The 27,500-nt window shown below is 40.0% G+C and overlaps 2 protein-coding genes across 3 annotated transcripts in view; both read right to left on the bottom strand.

The window, feature by feature from the left end:
- LOC137981502 (uncharacterized) overlaps positions 1-178 on the bottom strand; it is a 36,390-nt gene extending 36,212 nt beyond the window's left edge. Inside the window, exon 1 of the mRNA XM_068828600.1 lies at positions 1-178. This exon is cut by the window's left edge and continues 92 nt beyond it. The gene's annotated coding sequence lies outside the window, so the exon portion shown is untranslated.
- A 3,258-nt stretch (positions 179-3,436) lies between these two features.
- On the bottom strand, positions 3,437-27,113 carry LOC137982737 (AMP deaminase 2-like). Of its 2 annotated transcripts, XM_068829877.1 has the most exons (15): positions 26,943-27,113; positions 25,522-25,925; positions 23,474-23,663; positions 21,454-21,691; positions 19,032-19,161; positions 16,834-16,965; positions 16,382-16,444; positions 15,749-15,803; positions 15,031-15,271; positions 13,865-13,991; positions 13,017-13,180; positions 11,541-11,661; positions 10,405-10,578; positions 7,414-7,524; positions 3,437-5,599 (listed from the first exon to the last, which is right to left on the bottom strand). In XM_068829877.1, exons 1-15 carry the CDS (start codon positions 26,998-27,000, stop codon positions 5,447-5,449), a joined length of 2,361 nt encoding a protein of 786 aa, XP_068685978.1. In that variant the 5' UTR covers positions 27,001-27,113; the 3' UTR covers positions 3,437-5,446. The 2 variants fall into 2 exon arrangements, with proteins under 2 accessions (XP_068685978.1, XP_068685977.1); XM_068829876.1 differs by lacking the exon at positions 26,943-27,113 and having other exon boundaries at positions 25,522-26,743.
- Positions 27,114-27,500: the final 387 nt, after the last annotated feature.

Raw genomic sequence — 27,500 nt, 5'->3', positions numbered from 1 at the left:
AAATGTCATTCCTTCTTCCTTATCCGAAAGAGTATGAAATAAATATAAATAACCAAACTATAATCTAATTTCTTTTCAACAAACATTCCCTGAAAAGGACGTAATATCCGTAAAATTTGAAAGTTGTGTCGACTTCGTTCAAGAAGCCATCGGCAGCCATATTTATTATTTCCCATGTACCAGTGCAGGCCCGAAAATTGCGCGAAGTTACGGAACCTGATAACTGGGGAAGGGAGAGTAGGGAGTTACTACCGTATTCATTGCAGTACCCACTGCAGGTCGCCACAAACGAGGACGCCACCAGCCTGAGGAGAGTGTGCCTCTGTGCTTGGACAGAGTGGTAAAGGATTTGTTGCAAAAATGTAAGAATCTGTGAGTAATAGACCTTTTCATGGTTTCTGACGCCAATGTAACCTTTGTAGCCGGTGCGAGGAGAGGCGATTGGGGAGAGAGGGGAGGGAGCTGCGAGGGAAAACGTCGCTTAAATTACAGTGAATGTATGGGATTTTGGCCGAATTCAACAAGGCCTGGATTTATATGAATATTGATTAATACGATTCTAAAAAGTTCTAATTATTTGTATATAACGTTTTAGATTCTAAATTGTACTTTTTCATCTTTTATGTTGGGGAATCTTTTATATAGGGTTGACCTCTAGATATCCTCTTTCGAGAGATATTTGTAACTTTAATTTTTTATCTCTTGAATCCCCCCCCCCCCCCCCCTCCCTCTTGGCATCAGAAACCGCGAAAAGGTCTATTGCAGAATAAACGCGGTCACTCGAACTTTGTGTGACGGTTCATCGTTCCCGGGTACGCGGCTACTAAATGGCTAAATGAGTGAGTGACTGTTAACGTACAAATGCGTGAACTGTGGCTCCTTGGCGACGTGTCTCCTTCATACGTGAACATGTGACTACGCGGCCGCGTGTCTAACCGTATCCGCATCTTTGCAGCCATGTAAGTTTCCATTGTACTTCTATCTCTTGCATGTATCAGTGAAGATCATCGCCATGGGATGCCTGACCTTTTTTGACGCTTTAAGAACGAAGTATACCCCGAGGGGTTTTTTCACCATCGGTTGAACTTCACCACGTAGCTAAAGATTGCGCATAACAGAGAGTAACCGCGTAGCAAAGTTTTTTGGACTGTGGCCGGGTACTCCATTTGTGAATCTTTCCTTTTCGACAAAAATTTCGAAAACAAATCCCACGTTTTCCATAAAGGGGAAGAACAAAGATTTCATTATTTGCACGTAACTGATAATATGAAGAATATACTGGGTCTACTTCGTAGGAATTTTTCTGGAAGCAGCCAAAACTTCTAAGGCTCAAGCGTAGAACTCTCTCGAAAGACCCCATGTATGTATGATTGCGGAGGGGTTGGCGCAGTGGTAAGATCTCTGCCTTCCAACCCTAAGGTCCCGGGTTCCAATCCCGGTTCTGCCGAGACTGGAATATTTGGCGACCTTCTTTCCCGCTAAAGTTCACTCAGCTTTCCATTCTTCCGAGGTCGGTAAAATGAGTACCAGCATGCATGGACTGCTTAGAAGCGGCTGCAATTTGCGCCTGTATATGCTTCCAGTCCGCTGGGGGTAAATTGATCATTGTAAAGCGCCTTTGAGACGTTAGTGAAAGGGCGCTATATAAATGCACCACTTTACTTTTTTTTTTTTACTTTATAACACGCGTCAGCCGCTTGGACTGATCCGTTTGAAAAAAAAACACAAAAAAAGCATTGGAAGCTGTCCAACATTGCGCTACCAGATTTGTCTTCTCCGATTATTCACAGTTTTCCAGTGTAACTTCTATGCAGCATTCGCTTGGCTGGGACCGTGACACTCTCGAAAAAGTAAAGTAAAGTGGTGCATTTATATAGCGCCCTTATCACAATGTCTCAAAGGCGCTTTACAATGATCAATTTACCCCCAGCGGACTGGAAGCATATACAGGCGCAAATTGCAGCCGCTTCTAAGCAGTCCATGCATGCTGGTACTCATTTTACCGACCTCGGAAGGATGGAAAGCTGAGTAAACTTTAGCGGGAAAGGAGGTCGCCAAATATTCCAGTCTCGGCAGAGCCGGGAATGGAACCCGGGACCTTAGGGTTGGAAGGCAGAGATCTTACCACTGCGCCAACCCCTCCGCTCGAAGTCCGTCGGTACCTAACTGCCGCTACCATGATGTATAAAGCCGTGCACAATCCGGCAGACTCACTTAACATTTCCAGCATCTGTCACCCTTTAATAGCTCATAGAAGCAATCGCTCCAACCACCCTCATGAGTTCAGACATATTTTCCCGCACTAATGCATATAAGTTCTCTTCTTTCCCCGCTATCATCCCCCTCTGAAATGGTCTTTCAGTGGCTGCTGTTAATGCTGAGTCTGTTACTGCCTTCCAAGCGAATGCTTTGCCAACCATAACACAATATTGCAACGCAATCTAAATATTTATACGTTGTCAATAATTTAATTCAGGTATTTATTTATTTTTGTCCCCTTTTTTCTTTCGTCGCTGACTGTTTTAGTATCCTGTATAGTCCAAGATAGTCTCACGATTATTAAATATGTATGTATGTATCCACACTCCAAACACATCTAAGAAAGGGACAGAACTGACCGCCAAGACCGGGCATTTTGAAGGACTAACTCTACAACGCCCTGAAATTAACACACTACGAAGTCGATATTATTCTCCTCCAGAAGAATGCGAGGGGCTATCGTATAAGTGTTCCTTCAATTGTTGCACTGACGGGTCTGGTCAGCGAGTTAAAAAGCGCCCTAAGTTTGTGTTAAGGACGTTCGCGCCCATTGTACTGCGCATCCTTACAGCGCACGCAAATTCACATGCCACGTCATGCTTCGAGCGCGCGCGCTAAGTGCTAAAATGAACAATGATAGGGCAGATGGCCATTGCTATAGCTTAGCTTGGATTTAACGATCTTGGATGTTCGGGGACCCCTACTTTTCTTTTCAGAAACAGATTTTATTTACAATTATCTCCACATTGTCCAAAAATGAACAAAAAATCAATGTGGGAAGTTAAAAAAAGTTCAAGATTTCTGTCCTCGGGACATGGAATCCTGCCATCTTGCGGCTGCAAGGCGCATGAAACTATGGTCGCTAAATGCGAACTTGTTCTTTAAGGAACCTCGACAGTTCACTAAATTCACTTAATGAGTCCACTTAAACAAAGTTTGGTAGAGAACACTTCACTTCAAAGGTGTAATTGCAATATTCTTGGGCTTACAGACACTGTGGCCTTATTCGCTAATGAAGCCGGATCTTTTCAGATTTAGGGTTTTCTTCCGGGCAGGTTCTCTCCAAAACGAAGTCGGTGACCCACCATTTTTTTTCCATTTCTGGCATCACTAACTCATCATCTTTCAACGGTAAAATTTGCAGAAGAAATTCAATGTTAGAAAATTTTCGCGCGAACGTCCTTAATTGCGCTGTACAGATAATAGGGCAGCGGTTTTGTTCAAATTTCATTTCGCGTAGGTAGTTCATATATGGCATTTGTAATGTACCTTTTCTCATGTGCATGATTTTTGAGAGTTTGCGCATTTAGTTCTAAGTTGGCACAACAAGAAGATACTTAACTGATTAGCGTGTAATGTGAAGTGCTAGTTTTTGCAAAACGTAATCCTTCCTTGTACAACAAGAAGATACTTGAGTTGCCAAAGACTTCATTACACATCCAGACTTGAACAAAGTTTGCCCATTTTTTCCACCGATTGTAGTTCCGAGGACATTTTCCAACATAACATCTGGAGAGAGTGTTCTTTTCACCATCCAATTTTACCCTAAATTGCTTTGGATTTTTCCCCTTGATTACGACATATGCAGTCTGTTTTTCCCATCATCGGCGTTGTGCAAGCTTCTCTTTGGAGGAGAGGGAGGGGGATAAAATTTTCCCCTCATAAAAATTTCATTACGTGGATACAATCATGGACAAACTTGTTGAGACACTTTCTACTTCCTGCTTCATGATAAACCAATTCTTTTCATGAAATAAATGAATAGCTCGGTTATTTTCGTTTCGTCATAAACAACATTGTCTAGGGTGGGGAAGGGGGAGGGGTATTACTGGGCCTTTGTTGTAATTATTGTTATTAAAACGTTACAGAAGTCTAAACGATTTTTGTCCAGGATTGCAGAAGAAAATTACGTTTGTAATTCTAGTTGTAAACCATAACTCTCATAATTCTTACGAGCATAAGGCCAAGATACAAATAAATGGATATTTTTCGGAGATATTAAAGTTTCTGCGACATTTAGAAAATTGTGGTATTTAACCTAGTGAACCTAGTATAGGTGACACATACAAATTCTTGATATATTTAAACCTATTTAGATGTATTTTACAGACTCTGGTGTCTTGAACGTAAAGAGTTTTGCTCTTGCATCGAGGTCTAATCACTAGGAATACAAAAAATACAAGCGAATAACGTCTATTCCAAAATTGGCAATATTGCTTCATCCTCGCATAAATTATAAATTTATGTGTCAGTCCGCTGATTGACAATAAAAATTAACCAATGAGCGCGCGAGAATTTTGCAGTCATTGTAACCTTTGCACAAAAATATGCATTTGGAAACTAGTTGCTTGGCGACGGGCAAAAGGACCATTGAACTGGAAAAAAACCAAGGGTCCGTTTCTCGAAAGTCCCGATACTTTACGGGCCATTTCAGGTGTTACAATTCCCTTTGTATCTTAAGAACGGAGAGGATCTAATTCGTCAAACCTCACAGTCATTTTTACGCTTTTGTTACTTTGGAAAACATGTGAAAAGATCAGCTTTCCAAAACAAGCGGTTGGCCGTTTCACAATAGGCCAGTTTCGTATTCTAACGGTTGGACTGGATCTAGCATGAAATGGAGGCTAATGCGGGCAAATTAATTTGCATTTGAAAAGATTTGCCCGCATCAGCCTCCATTTTATGCTATATCCAGTCCAGCCGTAAGAATTCGAAAATGGTCTATCGACTTTTCGGGTTGCCAAGCAACTACTTTTCCATCCTTCTCACCGACACATGACAACTTAAACACCAATAGTTGCATTTGCCTTTGTAGCAATTTTAGAAACGTGTTGTGATAAAGCTATAATTGTAATTCTATGCATGTTTTATTTTGAATCAAGGGACTGTAACATTCAAACCAATTTCTCCTTGAATAAATTCATTTTCTTGTCTTTGTACGAGAATGATTGCGTTGCGTTTGAATAATAATGAACTGTTTTAAAAACCAAAGCAATAAACATTCATTTTTAACCCTGCAACTATTTTTAGACTCACAGAAATATGCAGGCATGTTTGTGAGCCAACTGAATACGTTGATATTGAGATTGGTTTCTTTACAATGCGCCAGATTTGTTCGAGAAGGACTAATCGAATAAATTCGTACAGGGCAAGGGCGTGGACAGGCACGTGGTTCAAAGGGCGTGGTCTACACACGTGCTGCCTTGCACAGCGTGCTCAGTTCCTCTACCAAAGTCTCGTGACGAAATGCCACTCGAATATCCGGGACATTAGTACAGTGTACGTCATTGCCTGAAGATCCCTCTCTCTTAAAATTGTTCCCAATCCAATGGCGTTTAACCTGAAAAGATCATCATTAAAAGCAAATAAGCGGTCAGTAGGCAAGATTCCTAAAGAGCCTTTCCAGTCATGTCATCAGCCGCCATTTCGTTTCCTTTAACTGCCACTTTTTTTCTTTTAACCAATACAAGACAATTTTGGAAACAAAATGGAGTTCAATTCTAGGAGGATTTAGTTAGACCACCAACATGGCTGACAATTCTTTTTATCGGAAGCCATGCTTACAAAACTTATGTTATCACTGTAAAGTTGTATGCATACGTTCTATCCTCAAGGTTGGACTGGCACAGCGTGGAATAGACGCCAGTGGCGGAAACCATTTCCTTTCCAAATTATTTTTCCCGCATTATCCTCCATTACCACCTTGTCACAGTATAACCCTTGCAAAGACTGCGAAAACTCGTCTATTAGGGTGTATTTTACCAATGAGACCATTAATCTCGCCCTAGAATAAGCAAAAAACCTTCTGGCACACAACTCCTAGCGCATAGGTCATGGCAAGCAACTTTCAGGGGGAAAAACCACTTGAGTTGACTGAGTCACAAAGAACATCGATATCGAAGTGTGTTCCGATCGAAGGTGAGTTTTCGAGTATTTACAGCGATTCCTTTTACTATGAAAATCAAAGATTACACTATCTGATAGAAAATCATATTGCCTGGGTCAGAAATCGATTTTTCAGGCACAAATGAGAAACAAGGGCGACGATTTGTCAGACCGTTTGTGGCACAAATCAGAAACAGAGGCGACACACTCGGCCCACAAACTGCTATAGACGCAACCTCAAAAAGCAAAAGCATAGTCTCAGTATCAACATTTTCAAACAATCTTCCATCGTATTTACCACAGTTATTCACAGATAATAATAACAATAACAATAACAATAATAATAATAATAATAATAATAATAATCAGCGATCCGAATATAATAACCGACTTTTGAACCTATTTTATGGTATTTCAAGGTATCGTGGAAAGAACCACGTGGATCAAAAAGATGACGACGAAATGGCGTATCAAATAAACGTTGGGAATTGAAAACAAATGGCCGTTCGTGGTTGCCCATCCTTTCCTTATATCTTTCACTTTCAATTACCTACGTACCTACTGAATTACACGTAGCATAATACGAAGACATCACAATTTGTTATATACCTAGCCTTTCACTCAACAAAACGAGTACTGTGATTGGTTGGTTCTTGGTCACGTGCCCCTGATCAAATTCAAATGTATCCTGATCGGGATACAATTCCACAGTTGTTGCCCGCTCCGGATGTTTTGCTGCGATTGTTGACGGAAAAGTCGAAATATACAACAGAGCACTTAATGTCTGGTCCCTCGGGAAACTAGTTAGTTTTGATTTCCCTCGAGTCCTGATGTTTCAAACATCAGGGTTCTCGGGAGAACAAAACTACATGTAACTGTTTCCCTCGGGACCATATATTAAGTGTATAGTGTAGCACATATTAATTAGAAAACATCTCAGCTGCCATCCATATTCTCTTAGGCAGGGGCAGATGTAGTGAAAACTATTACTAGTTCTCGACCGATTGGAACACTTGGTTCAGCATCGGCTAGCGTTCGGGAGGTCGTGAGTTCGACTCCGGCCAGACCACATTCAGGGTCTTAAAAAATAAGTGAGGAGAAAGTGCTGCCTTTGTAATAACATACGCAAATGGCTAGACTTTCAAGTCTTCTCGGATAAGGAAGGTAAACTGTTGGCCCCGTATCACAACCCTTGTTCATAAAACTCTAAGATCCGCCCCTGAGAGTGGAACAAAAAAAATGGAAGATAATGCATTGGCGGAATATTACCTTATCCTCAAAGCCACTCATTAAAACACTATTTCTTGCAAGCTCTGACATGTCACAGGTACTCAGCTTCCAAACCTGCGCTGCAATGCTGTACTCTTCCATCAGTGGTTCCTGTTAACAACAAGAGTGTTGTAAAATATAAACTTCGCGCAAGGTTGACTTGATGGACAGGTGTTAATTACTCACAAATGGCAAAAATAGATAGATCTTTTGAGATTTGAAGTTCAGAGTAACGATTGCCTGGAACTGTTCATTTTTGTCAATGCCTTGAGATTAACAATAGCCCAATTTCGATATATTAAAATTCAGTCCTAAACAAAAGTATCATTTAGAGGCTCTCGGGAACAAACTCATACAAATCCTTAAATTTATTCTCCAGAGCCTCGAAATGAGGCGTTTTGATTAGGACTGAATTTTAATATACCAAAATTGGTCTATTGCGAAAGTCGTTTGCCCGTCAAAATGGAGAACTTAATTATAAATGTACTGTAATATTTCAGTTTAAATATCGCAGTTTTAGTTTATTAGCAATTCATTTTGATGTTTCTTACTCCTGTAACTGATTGGCCACTTGTCCATTTGATCGACCAATGAGAAACAATCAATCGCAAATGTGACTTCTATAAGAACGTTTCCCCAGCTCAGTGAAATTTGCATTTTTTCTTCGAAATCTGATTGGCACATTTGATTAATCTTTTGATTTGATCGTTAAGATTGGCTAGAGTATCTGATTTAGTTTGGGTCTCAAAGCTTCAGAATCCTCTATGGCTTCCCAGGTCAAAACTCAAGCAGAAACTTCTGCACCTTCCGGTAGTTACCGCGTACCGCGTAGAAGGTTGAAAAAGCGATTTAGAACGTATGATTTTTGCAGACGACCTTTGCACATGCAACTAGCAGTATATCATGACTTTCGATCATTGAAACGCGCAAGATACGTGAATGTCTGTCGTAAGGGTGGCTTACGTCTGATTTACACGGCACGGTTTGCGGCGAACTCATGGCCCAAACTAGTCGCATGCGAAAGTCGTATGCCAAAGTAATTGCTGCAGATAGTGTCGCTTAAATGTGCGTCACAGAACGAAGAGTTCAAGAGCAGCCTGTGCAGTGAATTCTGGTCGAAACCGCGATGCAGTTTGGTAAAAAGCCAGCTAGGCCAAAAGCATTGAGATTTTGCATGGATTTGTCTTAAATTCTGATTATGGTACTGCTCGCTCCGCAGTAAAAAAGGGTGAATGGTTAGGGTGAATAAATTATTTTAAACGACGATGGAAATCATAAAAACTTGTTCCACCACAGTTACATGAAAACTACATAGCATTTTAATCACTTGGAGTATAAAACTAAGATTTGGGAGTTTAAAAAACGACAACGCGTACGGCTACAGCAAGGACAACGAAACAGTATCTAGTCATCCCGCCACCCCGGAACTCGACACCAACATGCAATCAAAGTCGCCACCAAGAGGAGTTATCTCGCCACCATGCAGTTGCTAAATTTCTGAAGTCAAACTTTACCGAGTTTGTCTTCTTCATATATCTAAAATTACACGCTGGACTGGCGAGTCTTCCTGGTGGGGTGGTGACCGTAAACCAACGAAACAATATAATTGGTTAAAAGAGGAAGAATAATCGTGCTGGACATGCGGCACGCATTTTATCTTGTATTTTTGCGGTACACTTCATGAGGATCGAGTGGTCCGGGTTCGGGTGCGGAGATATTGTGTTGTGTTCTTGGGCAAGACACTTAACTCCCTCGGTGCCTCTCTCCACCCAGGTGTATAAATGGGTACCGGCGAAATGCTGGGGGTAACCCTGCAATGGACTAGCATCCCATCCAAGGGGGAGTAGAAATACTCCTAGTCGCTTCATGCTACGGAAACCGGAGATAAGCGCCGGCCTGATGGGCCATTCAGGCTCGTAGCAGACTTTTACCTTCAAGACAACCACGTGAAACCACCAAATTTGGGCTTAAACGACGACGTGAGCATACAATTCTGAACCTTTCATCCTCTATTAACAAATCGAAAGTGGTCGTCTGTACTTTTATCGACAGCGATATTCGGCATCACAGTGGTCAAAATGTTGACCACTCAAATGTTGACCGCGTCAAAATGTTGGTCAAAATGACTCCACAACATTTTGACCACTGTGATGAAGAATATCGTTGTCGATAAAAGTACAGACGACGCTAAACCACTTTCGATTTTGTTTTTTTACCACAATATTCAACGCCAAAGAAAGTGTTTCTTTCAGAGCGTGACAAAAATTATGACACAGACAAAGAGCAAGCGTTGTCTATAACTTTCTCGCAATTTAATTGGTTTATTTCCCAAAATGAACGTTCCTGATTGGCTATTACATTGCGTGACAATTGACGCGAGCATGACGCGAACAGCGTTGTCTGGACTGTTACGTATCGACAGCACCAAAGTAGCCAATCAGATTGCGAGATTACAAGCAATTGTGGTAAAGTTATACATTGAAACTGCTCGTACCAATAGGGACTTTAAGATCTACGACGGCGACGCCGACGAAAACTTCACAGTAGTTTCAACTCTCTGGTGTTTTGAATCCCTTGGGGAACACTGAACAATACCACTTGATTTTAACACTAGTGTTAACTCCCTAATGCGACCGCAACCAATGTAAGCAAACATAACAAATGTACACCTTTAACTCTTGTTTTTAACCTGAAACTGCTCGTACCAATTAATTTTTTGGATACTTCGCCCCCGACATGGACGAGACGAAATAATCTTACGATGGCGCCAATTTATATTTGGAACTGACTTTTTTCGTCGTCATTCGCCCTTGTCACACGGCGGCCAAAAAAGCTTCGTTTTACCACGCCAAGCCTCGCAGTGGAAACCATGGGGGTGAGGCTTGGCGTGGTAAAACAAAGCTCTTTTGGTCTCCCGGGACAATATGGCCGCCGTGTGATAAGGGCGAATTGCCCTTGTAGTCCCTAATATCATATTGGAGTACGACTTGCCTTCGTAAAATGGAACATCAGTGGATCATCTGTGGAAAGCGATATCATCAGGCCACGTGCTAAGAAATCCGGAAGGGGGTTCCTCTGGTAGTTTAGAAACAAGGAATTGTTGCTAAGGGGCGACATGGCGATCCCGATTTGGGCCAAGTAATACAGATACTGCAGGGCCGGAATCTGATAACAAAATGAACAAAAATAGGAAGATATTTTGAAATTCTCCTCGGGAGGTTACAAATCATGCATGTCACATCACAACCTCGTTCCCAGGGTCTCTCTTCTCTGCCTCCATTGTCAATGGAGGCAGAGAAGAGAGACCCTGGGAACGAGGTTGGACACATCAAATCAAGTTTGGATTATTATGAAGAGTAACACAAACGGATTGCTAACAAAGTACCTCTCAGGCCAGAGGAAAGAACCAAAAAAGCACCATCTTGCACATGATGGTAAAGGCAGTCAAATCAGGACCCTGATATTGATGGTAGGCGAGAGCAACATTTTCTTTGCGAATTCAAAAATTTTCACGTGCACACGTATCCGGATTCAAACCGAATTTGCCCGTCCACGCGTATCAGGATTCGTCCTAGTATCCAGGACTCCTCGGTTGATAACAGAGCATGCGCCATCAGGCGTGCGAGTTGGCGACAAGAGAAGCGATAGCATTTCGTCCAGCGGCCACGTTGAATATTTACGCGGTAAAGACTGGATCTGAGTTTGTAACGTCATCCTTTGTTGCAAAAGGTGTAATTAAACTTAACGCAAAAACCTTTTTTTTTTGAGTGGGAGTGAAGAAAATCAAATTACCTCGAGAAAACACACCCTCTATGCAGACTAGAGTACCTATCACACGACACCAAGCCCAATGAAATCCTTGGACACAATGCGTAGTTACTAAAACATGGAACCAGCCAAAACCACCCAAAACCACCTACAACCACCAACAAAACCAGCAAAAACGACCCAAAACCGGGCCAAAACCATCCACAATATACCTTAATACGACCGGTTTGTGTGATGTTGCGTGACTGTCACGTTGAGTTTGGGTGGTTTTGGCTGGTTTTGCCTGGTTCCATGTTTTAGTAACTACGGGACACAATCGTCAAAGGCGACCTCAGTTATTTTAAGTAAACTTCACAAACCTTTCTTAAGAGTAGACCGTGGGAGATATTCTCAGCTAACATGAAGGCAGAAACCAAGTGGTGAGCTGGACCAGCTTCACCGCAGTGAGGTCGCAGAACAAACGTGTTGAAACCACGCTCTCTATGTATTAATCAAAGCAAGGAGTCAAAATTAAGGGCCATTTTCTAAGGGCACAAAAATTGCTGCATTGAGACTTCTTGTGCAATTGATGCAACTGAGTCAGTTTACCATGTTAGTGGTAAGGATAATGGGATATTTCTTTTCAAATAAATTTTTGACCTCGGATATTGCTATATTCCCTGGTTCAACTTCCCTGCTGCTGCACTTGTAAATAGCCAACTGGTTTGCCTCCGGCCAGTCGGGGTTCTTAACAAATGTTGTTGTTCTGTTCCGTCATTTCTTTCATTGCATGTTTATCTAAACGACCAAACTACCAAGTGTGACCTCAATATGAGCTATTACAGTCCAGGCAACCAAACATCTGTAGCATCTGTGCCACAACAAAGACATTAGGATGATTATCAAAAGGAATTCATTTTATGTAGATACCATACAATACAATACAATACATACTTAATTGACTGTTCTACATAGGGGCTTTTCAGGGCCAATGAAACACAATCCACAAAACAACAGAACACAACAACAACAACTGTTAAGAATCCCAACTGGCTGGAGGCAAACCAGTTGGCTATTTACAAGTGCAGCTGGGAAGTTGAACCATGGACTACCAGGAACAAATTCAACAAGTGGTCAGAACAGATCTTGAATCCAGGAGCTGTAGATCTCAAGGCAAGCATCCTAACCACTTGACCGCAATTTTGTGTAGAAGAATTACAATAGTAAACTCTGCTTTCATCCTGCAGCCATTGCCAACACGACGCACCAGATGTGCATTTACCATAAACTGTGAAAAGCTGGTCACATTCAAAAATATGTTTACTATTATAGAAAACATTTTTTACTATGGTCCCTCACGTGAACTACTTCTTTGGTGAATGATCTTAGCATCTTCAATATTAGTAGTAGTAATCTTAGATTATTGCGGTGCGTTCGACAGTCGCTTTGGAAGCAAAGGAGAAGGGTAAGTAAAGAAAACCAAACAATCATGATGTGCATGATGGTCATTTGTGCATATGACGCATCAATGCATGTATGATGTAATTCAATAGCAATATTCACTCTTAACAAACAATTCTTTTGATATTTAAATTTTGCCAGTCACAGAACAAAAGAACCTTTGTTTCAACAGCCAATAGATCTCCGGTTGACACATTAATGACAATAGGTGACGTAACATTGAGTATCACTATATGGCGCTGAAAAACCCGACAAATTAAAAAAATTTAAAAAACTAAAATTTGCTAAAGCTCACCCTATGCACAAGATACCCAAGATTAGAAATTGGGTTCTCCTCATGTCGAACGCAATAATCTGAATAACTTTAAGATGAGTAACATGCGGTGTAACTGTACCTTCTTAAATGATTCAGCACCACCATGTTAGAGTAGAGGTAGTAGAGATAATAAGAGTAGGGAGGATTTTCCTCATTCGTCCAATCAGCAGGCAGTGGGCTTTGCGGCGAAAACAAATGGCTTTCAGCTTTGCTTTCATCATCTACACTATCAAATCCGATAACCTGTCATGAAGAAAATTAGTTAGAAACCGGCTTTGGACCAAGTCTTGAACAAACATGTTCACATATTCACAGATGCATGTCTTTGTGTGCTTGTCTGGTAACATTAAATTCTCTACTTTTCAGCCAAATTTGACAAGTGCCCCAAGATCTTTTGACCAGGATCCTGGTAAAACTGTTGGGACAAATCCCACTTTCCCCCCTCCCCCCATTACAATGTTGATTTTTCACAGTGCCCTATTCTCAATTTTACGTCACAAACTGCTTTGCAATGCAAAATTTCTTTGAAAACAGGGGTGCAAAGCAACTTGTGACGTGAAATCAAGAATAGACCCATGAAGTTTAGCTGCACTTTAACATTTTTTTTTTCTGAAGTGAACAAGACCAGATGGGGAAAAATTTAAACTGCCATGCTGTGTGGCCCACTCAGTTAATTAATCAGAATGAAAACATAGGGAACAGACCACATCTCAAGTTGTCTTAAAAAGAGGGCATCAAGGGTTCTGCAAACCAACTCTGTCGTGCTCGTAGCAATCAATCAAGTGGAAATGATGCTGTCACATTTAGCTCACTTGCAATGGTAATGGGAGTTATGCGGATTGTGTGAAAACATGTTGTGTGAGCCATAGTCTTTGAGTTAACAGATGCCTATTTTAGCAAACACTCAGTCTGCTGAGTCTGCATTACCTGTGTAAGAAATTTGTGCAGATCTGGATGAGACTGCGGGTTGACTGTCACCTCGAACAAAGGAATAAAGATATTCTCCAGCATTTCTTGGAAATTCTTGACAATATTCTTGGATCGGTAGACATCACTGTCCAAAATACAAAATTTAGAAAGAAAGTGACAAAGTGACTAAATTTTCAAAAATAGTTCTGGTTAGTAAATTTTAAGATATTGATGATGACAAGGATAGAAAAGAGCACCATCAAAATGACCATGATCATCATTGCTAATCATCAATGATAATTAAGGTCAATAACAACCATGATACAGATGATGATGTTAACGTGGGTGGAAGTGGGATGAGTTTAATGATGGTGACAATGGTGATAATATATGATGCCGGTGTTGGGATGATATAATGAATATGACGGTGATGATGATGATGACAATGACGATAATGATGATGACAGTTCTGAAGACAACAAAATTTAAGTTTATTATATGACTAGCTGCATGACCGGGCAAGATGAACCAAATCCCATGCCGTGATTGGCTACGTGAGCAGGCAAGATGGAGCTATACTGCCTGCTCATTTTTTTGGTGTTTTATCCCCTATAATAAATACTTTATTGACCAAGCTTGTTCAGTCAAGATGGCTGGATATTGGCCTCGTTCTTTTTTCCCGTGTTTATGGACCTTGACTTCGTCTTGGTCCATAAACACACAAAAAAAGAACTTGGCCAATATCCAGCCATCTTGACCTCATGCTTGGTCAATAACCCATACATGTTGATGATAACCATGAGCTGCCCATGAAATATGTTACTATCAAAAGAGCAGTTTTCAAATGACTCTTGAAAGCAATTACACAATTGCAATTGCTGTACGCTTCGTAATTGGTTTAAAAATCTTGCGCCAGTTTATCAACCGATGAGAAGGAAAACCAATACCAATCGCACCTTGCACACACAATTTTTCCCACACTTTGAGCAAGTTACATGAAATTGCTACCAATTTGGATTCGTTCATTGCACCTGCTGCGATTAGTCAAAGAAATTACTCTGGTATTTGTTTTCTGACACTCAATAATAATATTGAAAACTGCTCTTTGACTAATGGTTGATCAGTAAACTGAAACGAACCTCGAACAAAGAAATCAGAAGCAATCACTTAAAAGTAACACTCACAACAGCCGAGGAATCTGCACAAGCCAACGCACATGATCAGAATACACATTGTTGCCGACTGCCCACGAAGCCAATGTGTCCCATTCCGTTTGAGATCGGCCATATATAGACAACCTGGGCTCTGCATTCTGATACTTGCTCTCATCCAAGTCGGCAATAACTTCTTTTAAGATCTCAGCAAAATACCTCCCATTGATATGGTTGTCAGTCTTAAGAAAGATCTCTCTTAATCTACTTTCACCTATGAATAAAAACCGGAAAACCAAGACAAAGAAGTTAGTGCACAATAATAATATTAACGAACGAAATTATATATGAAATGAATCACATATTGAAATGCCGACATGAAATCAAGTGGATGATTTCGTTCATTGATTGATTCGTCATAGGAACATTTGAACCCACAACTGACCACCTCTCAACATCGGTGGCTTCACTGCTCCTGAAGTTGGCTAGAGTATCACACCGGCATCGCAAGATCATGGGTTCAAACCCTGTTGAAGTCCTGAATTTTTCAGGCTTTTCTGTGCAATTGCTAAAATTGCGTTCATAACTGCAAGGATCATAGCTTCACTTGAATAATAATACTATTGACTATGCTCGTGTGTGTACAGAAATGGTACACATTCTTCATAAGTCTGATAAAAAAAAACAGCAAAAAGGAAAAACGTATAGACTGTCATAAACGAAATTAATTAACTGCTAAAGAAAACCTTACCTATTGGATTATATTTGGTGTTGAATTTGTCGAAGCGGTGGAAAGTGTTCCTATCCTAAAAAATAAAAATAACATGTAATGTTATTTAAGAGTAAAATGTAACCAGCATGTGAGGGAAATAAACAAAGTACTAGATTGTATATTAAAATGTAAACATTCTGCTTTCCGGCAAAACAAAAGCAGCTGGAGAGACCAAAGAATCCTGGCTTCCCACACAGAGAAAAGAACAGATATTCTACCCATGTGTTGTATGATGCAGGAATAAAACTTAGAAATACAATAATGGAAGAGAGAACCATGCTTTTAGATCAGAGAGCCTGGAGTAACCAGAGAAACAATGGCCGTTTCACAGCAGAGAATAAATGTTGCCTTAAATTGGGCCCTGAAGAGAAAGAATTAAATAAAACTCTTTCCCTACTAAGAGTGGCACTTATAGATTTTACTCTGCAAAATGCAAGACGATTTTACTTATCAAAGAGGAAGCCTCAGAAACAAAGGGGTTCATTGGCATAATTTGACACTGGGTTTCACCCCTATATATTTAAGGTCGGAATCAGAATTCTTTCCACCAATTTAACCACATATATGCACACAACTGGAACATTTACAAGAAAAATAATTTTTAGTACATACAGCGTGAACATCTAAAGTGTCAACACTAAGATCGTATGGTGTCAGATTCAGCATTGCAAAAACCTGTAAGTGAGAAAAATAAGAGCAAGTCATAAGCACTGAAACAACAGTAGTGTTTCCTTTTTTGGAAAACTTTTGATGCCTTGTGAAAAACATAAACCTGTTCCATACACCTGTATTTTACTACTAACAGTACCCTTCAAATCAGGCTCTAATTTCATTAATTTTTGTTAGATGTAAAAATGAAGAAAATTATGATCCCTAAAAAGGTTGGTGCAATCTAACAACATTATTTCGAACCAAAGCAAAATGCCTCTTGTAACATTATTATTATTATTGTTGTTGTTATTGTTGTTATATGCTATTGCTATTACTCTTAAATTACAGTAGTGTTGAAAATAATTATCAACGTGGGAAGACTAACAAATTCACTGATTGAGTTGTTCACTTACCTCTCGCAAAGTGACTTCTCTCCCTTCGTGGACCATGACTTTATCTTCAGCATTGTACTTCATCTTTCTCTTTATAAAACGTAGCAAATGTTTCTGGTTCATACAAGAAGCTGCGTGAACATGAGTATCTACCTAATAATAAAAGACACCAGCAATTACATTGATAGGTCAGTCTTTACAGACACACTTAAAAGATGCATGCATGTACATATAGAGCTTCTCTGTCACCATATACTCCTATGTGACTGAATGCAGAAGAGCAAAAATAAATGTTTTGTTTTTGGCTAAAAAGATTTCAAGATTCATTAGAAATATTCCCCTAGTGTCACATAATACAATATATTCAGATGGTCTTAATTAAATTATTGGCAGGAAACGGTGAATGTTAGGCATCCAGTTGAATAAATAGATAAAAAAGTAAAACTAGTACTGGACACTTACCTGAAACTTAGCAACGTTTCACCTAGAACCACTAGGCTTCTTCATGCACGATCGGTGGAAGTGGTTCTAGGCGAAACCTCGCTAAGTTTCAGGTTAATGTCCACTACCAGTTTTACTTATTTGTCAAATTATTGTCACATTAACTATTGTCACTTTGAGTGGCCTTGCAGAGGATTTTCATCTTTATGCAGATGATACCCAGCTCCATGTTTTAATCGAGTCAATGGAAATTGAAAATGCAAGGCTGCGCGTCGAGTGTTGTATGGTGGAGATATGCAATTGGATGACCTTAAATGATCTCAAACTTAAACCTGGCAAGACTGAAATTTTGTTGATCACCTCGAAAGATCAAATCTGCCCACCTTTCAACTGGATTAATATAGGCATATAAGAAACTTTCTGCCACTCCTTCAGTTAGGAGCCTTGGTGTTGTTTTCAATAAAAACATGACATTTGTTGCTCGTGTCGTTGCAATACATAAATCCTCGTTCTTTCATCTAAGAAGTCTGTCTAGGATAAGGAAATATCTTATTATAGAGACAACGGAAATTACAGTTCACGCATTTGTGACATCTAAACTTGACTGTTGTAATTCTTTACTCTTTGGTTGTCCAAAATATCAGATACAGAAACTGCAATATGTTCAGAGTTTCAGCATATCACTCCTGTTTTGTTAGATCTTCATTGGCTCCCAATTTATTATTGTATAGTTTTTAAAATTTTATTATTACAAATTTTATTGCTAACATTTCATTCCCACTCACGATCACTACGGTCTGTTACATATATGCTTTTAGATCAGCCAAGGTAACTAACAAAGACTTACGGAGATAGAGCGTTCTCCGTATTTCCAAGATTATGGAATATGCTTCCACTGGCGTTGCGTAGATCACCCTCATTTGATCGTTTTAAAAAATCTCTTAAAATTGATTGATTGATAAATCTCTTGATTTACATGTATCTTTTTACTAAATTTGTAAATAGTCGTTCTTTATTTTGTGATTGTCCTTCTACTTAATTTGTTATTTGTTGATTTATTTCTTAGTCACTTTTTACTTCTTAATATAGTAATATTATTATAATTATTGTAAGTATCGATCATTTAAGTTAGTATCTTTTAACCTTGTTAAGCGCCATGAGCGATTAGGATATGAGCGCTATACAAATTCAATTATTATTATTATTATTATTATTATTATTATTATTATTATTGTTACTATTATTATTATTATTATTATTACTTAAAAGAAGATTAAAATGGCTCTGTAAATTATATCATAAAGATGATTTACCAGTAATTAAAGAAGCCAAATATTCAGTAGCTAGACCTTTAAGAGCCTTAAAGGTACATGTAATTAACAAAGTTTTGCCCTTTGCCACGTCTTAAAGATGAGTTGTTGGAATCCAGTGGTTTCAGTAAGCACCAACGGCCAACAAAACATGTTGGCTATTTTAGTCAAAGAAGTCAGCTTCTTTTTTCACCAAATTGAAATAATTAAGACAGATTTTTTCAAACCTCAGAAAGATTAACAGTCATTTTGACAGTAACAGCAGTTGGTTACTCTACTCAAACCAGCCACTAACTTCAAATTTTATTGAAAGCCCTGGGAATCCCCCTCACTACTGAAGGGCATTACTAATGCCACTGAGGATCCTGGACTTCCCAGCCACTCTGCCTCCATTTAGCTTGATGCAGATGATAACCTTTCATAGGACCCCTATTAAGGAAAAAAAACATTTCAATATTTCAATCCTACCTTTCTGACATTGTAGAAGTCTCTGTGAGGAACTTCCTTCATGGCTGCTAACTCTCTGTTTTCATTTAACAAATTATGGAGACTAAAGCAGGATTCCAGGTATTTCAGGCGACGATAGGCAAATGATTTACTAAGACACAAAATCAAAAACTGTTTTCTGAATAAACAAAGTAACACTGATTCTTTGATCCAGCATTAACTGAAATAGCACTAATGTTATTGTCAATGTACAGTATACCTATTTTCCTCTTCTTTCCTTTAATATTAAACTTTCAGGGATTGAGTGTATCCCTTGGATTGAATACTTCCCAGGGTTACAATAAGACACAGTCTGCTCTATGCTACCCTATATCAGTATCGCCTATTAAGGGCTCGTAACACGGACAGAGAGGAAGATTTTAATACTGAAAAAATTTAGGAAACTGAAATTTCGCCCTAATCAGCCTTTTATCTTTCTTTCTTTCTTTCTTTCTTTCTTTATTTCTTTGTTTGGTTGTTTCTTTAACAGCAGAATTTCCTTTCATAACTATGTTTTGTTTTGGTAGCCCAGGTACAGACTGTGATAGCAAGCATCTTGAAAGAAAAGACATGGAGCAAGGTGCTAAGATTTTTTCTAGCTGCAATAAAATCTTGCTGTTGACAGAAGTATCAAGGCAATATTAAACAAAAGCAAGTTTTGCGGAAAGTTTTGCAGGGGGGGGGAGGGGAGGGGGCATGGTTGGTGCATTGGTTAGAGCTCTCTTCAACCCCCCCCCCCTCCCCCCCTCCTCCATCAACGCGACCGGGGATCACAGTTGGGGAGAAACTTCACAAGGTTTACTTGTGGGTTACAAATAAACATACCTTGGAATTACCCTCCCTAAAAAGTAGAAAGAGGGGTGTATTTGCAAACATTTCAGCTAGGGTTGTAGCTCCATGGCAACTGGACCATGTGCCTATTAAATCATAGCTATTAATGGAGGGTACATAGTATTTGACTGGTTAACCCATTGGCCCCTCAGGTGGCCGGGGGGATGCCCCAGTCTCACTCCCAGGAATCAAACCATGGAGTTTAGGGAGGGGACATAGGGTTAGGCTTATTTTGCTGCAGAAAGGGGATGAAATTTAAATTCATAATTTAGATCTCAAATTTTATGGCATAATGAGACAGTCGTCCATTAATTTTACTTTATTACAGTACTCATTCATTCTGTCCTTTTTCTATCAGCCCGTTGGAGGCTTGTGGTAAAGGTGTGTGGTTTCTGGTAGCCTCCCAGCCAACTACTTCATCATTTACAGCCTTTAATGGAGGCGACATAGTTTTTGACTGGTTAACCCATTCACTCGTCAGGCACCGTAGGATGCCCCCAGTTGATAAGTAAAATTGTCTGGCTTTAAGCCGCAGCTGCACAAGCGCTATGTAGCCGGTAAAATCCGTTTTCAGGTTGAATCGGTGATCCTCATTGTACCTAGGTTGAATACGCACTCAGATGGATTGAAGAAACTTATTTGGAGCCTATACAGTAATCGATGATTAAGAAGATGTGTTGAGATGCGTAAGACAGAGCAGAGCTTGAGGAGGGAAGGTGTATGTATCCTTTTTTTTTTTTTTGGGGGGGGGGGGGGGGGTTAAGCTAGGTTGAGTGCATAATTCAACCGAGGTGAAATGTGGATAACGAATTTAACCTAGGTTAAAACGGATTCAACCTGAGAACGGATTTTACCTGCAACAGCTACACTTGTGACAAATTTTGCTGACAAATTGAAGGTTGAATGAATCGCATACTTCAAGAGACCTGGTCACTATAAACGGACATTCCTACTTTAATTTCATTGGCTAAATACTCTTTAGTCACGTTGCAAGTGCGGGCAAATAGTTGCAGGGTGGCTACACGGGCAACTATCTCTGCAATTTTGTCGTGAAAGTTTCAACTATGGCGATTTTTTTCTTGCGATTTTTTCGCGTCGCCAGTTCAAAGGTGGCTACACATGTGAACAGGGAGCTTAAGCACACACGTTTTTGAGACGCGGGTGGCAACCGGAAGAGAACCTTTCGCGTGCCAGGACAGTGGTGTCTCCCTGATTTTTATACTAATCATCTCTAATGGAGAAAAGATACTTAGCACTATAAATGTGGTTGACTGAAGACAAGTTGAAAGGGAAAACAGGTCACTTCCGGTTACCGTCCGCATCTCAAAAAGACACGTGCTTAAGGTCCCTATTTTCATCTCACGCTGGCAACGCGACAAAGTTTGAAAAAATCGCATCACCAGCACAAGCAAAAATTGCTCATGTAGCCGCGGCTTTACAGAGTAAAATCTATAAGTGTTACTCTTGGGCAGAAAAGGATTAACCTTGATACTAGGAACACAATTTATAACAAAAAATTGGATAATAACATCCCTAAAGACCTTCCTAGTGTGAACAGCCTTTTTATACTCACATAGGTCCGTGGGTTGAAAGAGCTAGCAGAATATTTTGATCCTCAAAAAATTCTTGCAAGTTTGGATGCGGGTGTTCAACTGCCTTGGCATTGTCATTGACCGTCGCAAGACCACTAGTTATCCTTTTACAAGCTGTGATCTGAACAACACCATCAATCATGTCAAAAAGGTATCCACAATCACCTGGTACTTCGATATCGTAAGGTGACTGCACTGCGAAAGACTGAAAACAGGTATCTGATGACAAATTCAAAATCAAGAGTCAACTTAGAGTTGTTCCTGCTCTGAAACAAAGGAAATTATTTCATGGAGATTGTTAACATTAAAAATCCAGCATAAAGCATTGGCCCAGTGTTGAGAGCATTTGCCCAAGGCTAAAACTTGGCAGTCCCCAGGTCACCCATGGCGGCTTTAAGAAGAACCAGGGTGACTAAAACTTGAGATTTAATCATCTGATATGCGACTATGATACCAACGAATTCAGCATGATATATTGCAAAGTGCAAGGTTTCAAGAAAAATAAAATGACTAGTTGTTTAATTTGGTGACCTTTCAGTTCTTTTTCCCAACTTAAACTTAACTGAATACAGCAAACTTTTAGTTTTTTAAGTGGACAATTCAAATAGGGATTAACCATTAAGAATTCTGAGATGATTGATCCATAATGAGATGCCAATTTGATTTTTCTGCTGTTGCAATGTGACTCCAGCCTCACCCAAAGTACTTTGCTGTCATTTCAAAAATCCTTGAGACAATCCAGGGCCAATTAATTATGTCCCAGACAGACAACCATGAAATCAATGAAAGTGGATGAGCTGGCCAACAAGTTCTGGAGTTACGTTTTAGCCCTGTTTGCCCTCCACAAATGACACCCTGGGTTGTTCCTCAAGATCAACACCCTAATACATGATGTCGGATGAGTTTGATGGTTCTCCTCTCTTCTCCAGGGCCTGGTTGTTCAAAAGCCGATTAACACTAATCCCAGATTAAAAGTTAACCAAGGAGTTTATTTCTCTACTCCCAAATGCTATTCAACGCTGTTATTTGGCAAAACTTTACATTAGAAGAAGTCAATCTGGAAAAACAAAAATAAGCAAAGAAACTTTCAACAAAAGGTTAAAAACATGAAAGAAAAGTTTACGCTAATCCTGGATTAGGTTAATCGGCTTTCGAACAACTGGGCCCAGATACTCAAGTTTTCTTCTCTCATTAAAAACAATACTTGATTTGATTTTATTTGAAGGGCCTTAAGTTGATTTAACAAATGAAATTATATATGAAATGCACCATATATTGAACTGCGGATATGAAATCAAGTAAAGCTACATGTATGATCCTTGCAGTTATAAACGCAATTTTAACAATTGCATAGAGAAACCTGAAAATTTCAGGACTTCAACAGGGTTTGAACCCATGACTTTGCAATACTGGTACAACACTCCAACCAACTGAGCTATGAAGCCACTGACATTGGGAGCTAGTCATTTGTGGGTCATTTCACATATCATGTTCATCGTTGATTCATTCATCACAGCAACATTAGAATCCACAAATGACCAGCTTCCGACATCAGTGGTTTCATACCTCAGTTGGTTAGAGCGTCCTAGCGGCATCATGAGGTCACGGATTCAAACCCCATTGAAGTCCTGAATTTTTCAGACTTCTCTATGCAATTGCTAAAATTGCGTTCATAACTGTAAGATCAGTTGATTTGTAGTCTCCTCAGTCTGTAGTGTTAGGCTTTGAATTGAAGAAAATTTAACAAAGTCACAAATAGCTGCTCTATCGGAATCTGCATTTTATGGTGAAGGCAGTTAAAAAACAACTGTGACTACATTCTAACATCATGTCAACTTCTCCAGTATGCCGTGGAGAAAGAACTTTCTCACAGAATAATGTGGTAGCACTTGGTATAAAACTAACCATGATGTAACTCCTGGAACACACTCAACTTTTATTAATGACTTATCTGCTGCTCAAATGGATCTGATAACAAAAACTAACTGAAAAGGAAATTACCATATTCCTCCATACTGATATTTCTTTTCATTGGAAAGTGAACATCCACATCATAATCGCTATGAACAGTCTTCAGTTTCCGAGCAGTTGTTGGACAAAAAGTTTGTAAACTCAGTGCCATGTACTTCGCTCTTACAAAAAGAGCCTCTATCAAAAGCTTTGCTGCTTGCTGAAGTTCATCTATTGATACCTGAAATCAAACATTTTTAGGAATTTACTAGACAGCGATGATAGCAATAAGGGGTGCAGGGATGGCGCAGTGGTGAGAGTATTCGCCTCCCACCAATGTCGCCCGAGTTCCATTTCCAGACTTGGGAGTCACATGTGGGTTGAGTTTGTTGGTTCTCTACTCTGCTCAGACAGGTTTTTCTCTGGATACTCTGGTTTACCCACTCCTAGACTGCTAGCAGTCCCTACTAAGTCAGTCGAGCCACCTTCTTTAATCACCTAAGGGAGCCGAAGGGAGAACGGAAAGAGAGTGAGAAGTGGCTCATTTGAAGGGATAAATGACCGAAACCTACCACAGAAATCTCCCTGGGAAATCGAAGACAGATTGACATCACCATCTGACAAGAAGTAATTAACTTGTCAAAAAAAATGTGACAGTGGTCCATTGTCAACAAACCAATCCGATTATGTGAATGGGTCGGTAACTTAGTGCAAAGGCTCCAGTACCTACAACTCGCTCTCTCCCCATTCTCCCCTCAGCTCTTTGGCTCACTTGAATGGACCACTTTCGATATATTAAAATTCAGCTTGGCAGCCAGGCCGACAGGACACAAACAAAGGAAACTGAATGAACATGTTTATTCATTTCTTTTGTTTGTATCCTCTAAACCTCACTATCAAGCTGAATTTTAATATATCAAAAGTGGTCTATTACTACGGCCCCATCCACACATATCTGGATATTTTTGAAGTTAAGTGGAGTGAGGCTATTAGTCTCTCCCCACGGGGCTTTTCAGGACTAGTTTACAATACTTTGTGGGGGACTTTAGCCAGACTGCTTGTTACGCAGTTTACAATTAATTTTAAGGAAGTGAAAGATGCCCCCGCTCAGATAAGGTCAGACCACAACACCGGGGACTACGTCCCCTAATCTTATCGAACAGTGAATGGATTCTTTAATGTCCCATACTATTTAATTTCCAACCAGGGCTATGAGACGGGACCTCCGGTTTACAGTCCTTATCCGAGAAGACTTGAAAGCCTAACCATTTGCAGATGTAATTACAAAGGCAGCACTTTCTCCTAAGTTATTTTAAGACCCTGAGTGTTAGTCAGGCCGGAGTCGAATTCACGACCTCCCGCGTGACAGCCCGGTACTCAACCAACTGAGCCACCGGTGCGTGATTGAATCCGCAACTTTTTCTTTCCAGATGCCTTCTGTCCACGTGTATCTGTTGAATTCGCTGGCAAATCCGGAACTTTTCTAATACGCTCTCCAGAGTGGATATTTTTTAATCTGCTATGAATCTGGAACCGTGTGGACGCTAAATCCAGAAAATTTTCAATCTGGATAACGTAACAAGATTGAGCCCAGTTCCTCACCGTGAAATCAATTCTCAAGATGGCTGTCCAGGGCTACATGGCGTATGCTTTATTACCTCTGTTTCCTTGAGGAGTCCTGAGTACCAGAGTGAATCCGGTATTGTTTCAGATGCGTGAGAACGGGCAAATTCAATTTGAATATGCTACGTGTGGATGGGAATAATTTTTAAATCCGGAAAAAAGTTGCAGATTCAAAAATATTTACTAATTATTTCCCCAGAAGCCTTAAGTCTTCCTCTCAGCAACAAAAATAGTGACCTATGGCTAATTGCAAACAATATGCAATGATTGTGAGATTCTATTTTCCTACGTCTTCGCAACCACTATTGGTTTGCAAAAGGGCTGGAACTCAATGATCTGCTGACTTCCTGCTTTTGAGCCATTTAGAGGTTGCCATTCCTGGTGCTGAAGGAAAAATCCCCCTTGGGGGCGAATAGGGTTACTTTGCCTCGCTTTGAAAATGAGGCTGCTAGAAATTCGGACAAGACATTACATACCCCACTGATGTCTCCACCTGATATGGAAACTTTTTGATAAAAAGGGAAATCTTCTTGGTTCATGTGATCGGCCGTGTCTTCTTTCGTCACAGCTTCCTCCAAGTCGCTAAAGTCATCCGGAGTCAAGCTTCCCATCATTTTCGAGTGTTGCCTTTCCAATTGCAAAGCGACCTCCTCATTTTTTAACGCAATCTTTTCTATTGGATGCCGAGGTATTTCAAAAGGATGACACCATAAGCCTTCTTTCTTGTGCGAATCTCTTGAAACCTCAGCCTCGTCTTTGAGAACTTCCAAAGTTTCTTGCAAAGTATGGAAAACATCGTGTCTTTTTTGTGCTATTACCTTTCCCACCGCGGAAGCAAACTTTGGAGATTCGCTAAAAATACGCTGCCGTCTGGCTAAATCTGGAGAAAAAACGTGTTCGCGTTCGTTAGAACTGGATGCCTCTGGAGTTCCTTCTCCTTTCTCAGGAATATTCAACGATAGATTTACAGGTCGCTCGATGTGTTTCCAGTCGTCGGCCATTTTGCCGGGAACTAATCCAGAACTTAATCCCAGGTTTGATTGGTTAAAATTAAGCTACAGTACATATCTTACGAGTGCTTGGATTGGCGTATTGTCGACGCAAGAAGCTATTAAATCTTCACAACTTCAAGCATGTATCTTGCAAAAAACTCTGCTGAATTTTCAACATTTATAACAGCAGCATAGGAAAGAATTAAGATTGAAACCGCAATACCTGTGGCGAGATAATTTCTTCCAATTCACGGGAGAAAATAGATGGGGTTCCTAAAAATATTATATTCTTTTATCCACATAAGCTCATTCCAAAAACCCCAAGAAATATTTCTTGCGATAATTATGAAAATCAAGAACGTATTCCAAGTATGGCAATTTTACGGAGCGTAATAAGCTCTTGAAAATCAGCTGATTTCTGTTAACTGACCTTTAGAAACGCGAATCACATCGTACAAACATGAAAAAAAAATGAAACAATCGATCCCTGTTAGCTATCTTGTGGATTTGCTGTCCGTTGGCAAATGTTGACTGATTCAACCATCGAACACAATCGTCGAGAGAAGTAAAAAAATTGGATCGAAATGTCCATTTAAAATTACGAGCTTCAATTTTATTGAAAATAATATTTCGCAATTCGTGAATTCATCAAAGGAACTTTAGATACAGTGTGTGGGCCTTAAGGGCTTACCCCCTGTATTAACTTGATTTAGGTAAATTTTTACCACTGGTCCTGAATTCGCCGATCGAAATGCATACAAGCATTGGGATGTGTTGGAATAAATATGAGATTTTCTGATTCATTTTTTGTGTCGATCACCCGCCGGCCGCCAGGGTAGCAAATCAGGTACAAATTAAAACAATCCATTTCTACTTCTACTTTTCAACAAAGGTTGTGGATTCACCTTCATCAACGGCTATTGCTCCTTCTTCAGCTAACTCACATCTCTCGGTGTCCATCATGGTACAAGATCGACGAACGAGATTATTTGATATTCAACGTCTGTTTTTCTGGCGAATATTTCTATTTAACACCGTCAACGAAGTCGGTAGGTTCACCTCGTTCGCATGTTTACCACATTTCACCGGAAGTCACGAAAAACCCGTGACATTTGCTGTGATCGAAGTGAACAATGATGATCTTTTATTTTGCACTGTTCACATAGAAGATTGGAAAATTTCCTCAATTTTCTAAAAGAAAAAAGTGCAACCCTCCCTACCATTTCCTACTACTGATCAAGTGAATGCAATGGGGATATACAGATTGCGTCGACCGATCATTTAACCATATCGTTTTTCCCAGCTAAAAATAACCGCCTATTTTTCATGCAGCATTGGGCAGAGCCGGAAAGTAAACAATGAAAAGGTCGAGGCGGTATGATCTAAAAGCTTGAATGAATACCGGTGACCCTCGCCTACGTTAATTAAACTCGTAAAACACAATAGAGCTGTGTCCTAAAGGG

This window comes from Montipora foliosa, chromosome 13 (genome assembly GCF_036669935.1).
Source record: "Montipora foliosa isolate CH-2021 chromosome 13, ASM3666993v2, whole genome shotgun sequence".
Classification (NCBI taxonomy): Eukaryota; Metazoa; Cnidaria; class Anthozoa; order Scleractinia; family Acroporidae; genus Montipora; species Montipora foliosa.
Note: the sequence above shows the minus strand (reverse complement) of the source record. Positions and strands in the feature narration are given on the sequence as shown.

Bases quoted from the DNA above. Each gene is read 5' to 3' on its own strand.
- LOC137982737 (XM_068829876.1), bottom strand. From the start codon at position 26,046: ATGGCCGACGACTGGAAACACATCGAGCGACCTGTAAATCTATCGTTG. The intron at 19,162-21,453 runs GTGAGTATAAAA...TTTGTGTCTTAG, and splicing joins CTTTCAACCCACGGACCTAT to TAAATCATTTGCCTATCGTC. The intron at 16,445-16,833 runs GTAAGTGAACAA...TCTCACTTACAG, and splicing joins GAGAAGTCACTTTGCGAGAG to GTTTTTGCAATGCTGAATCT.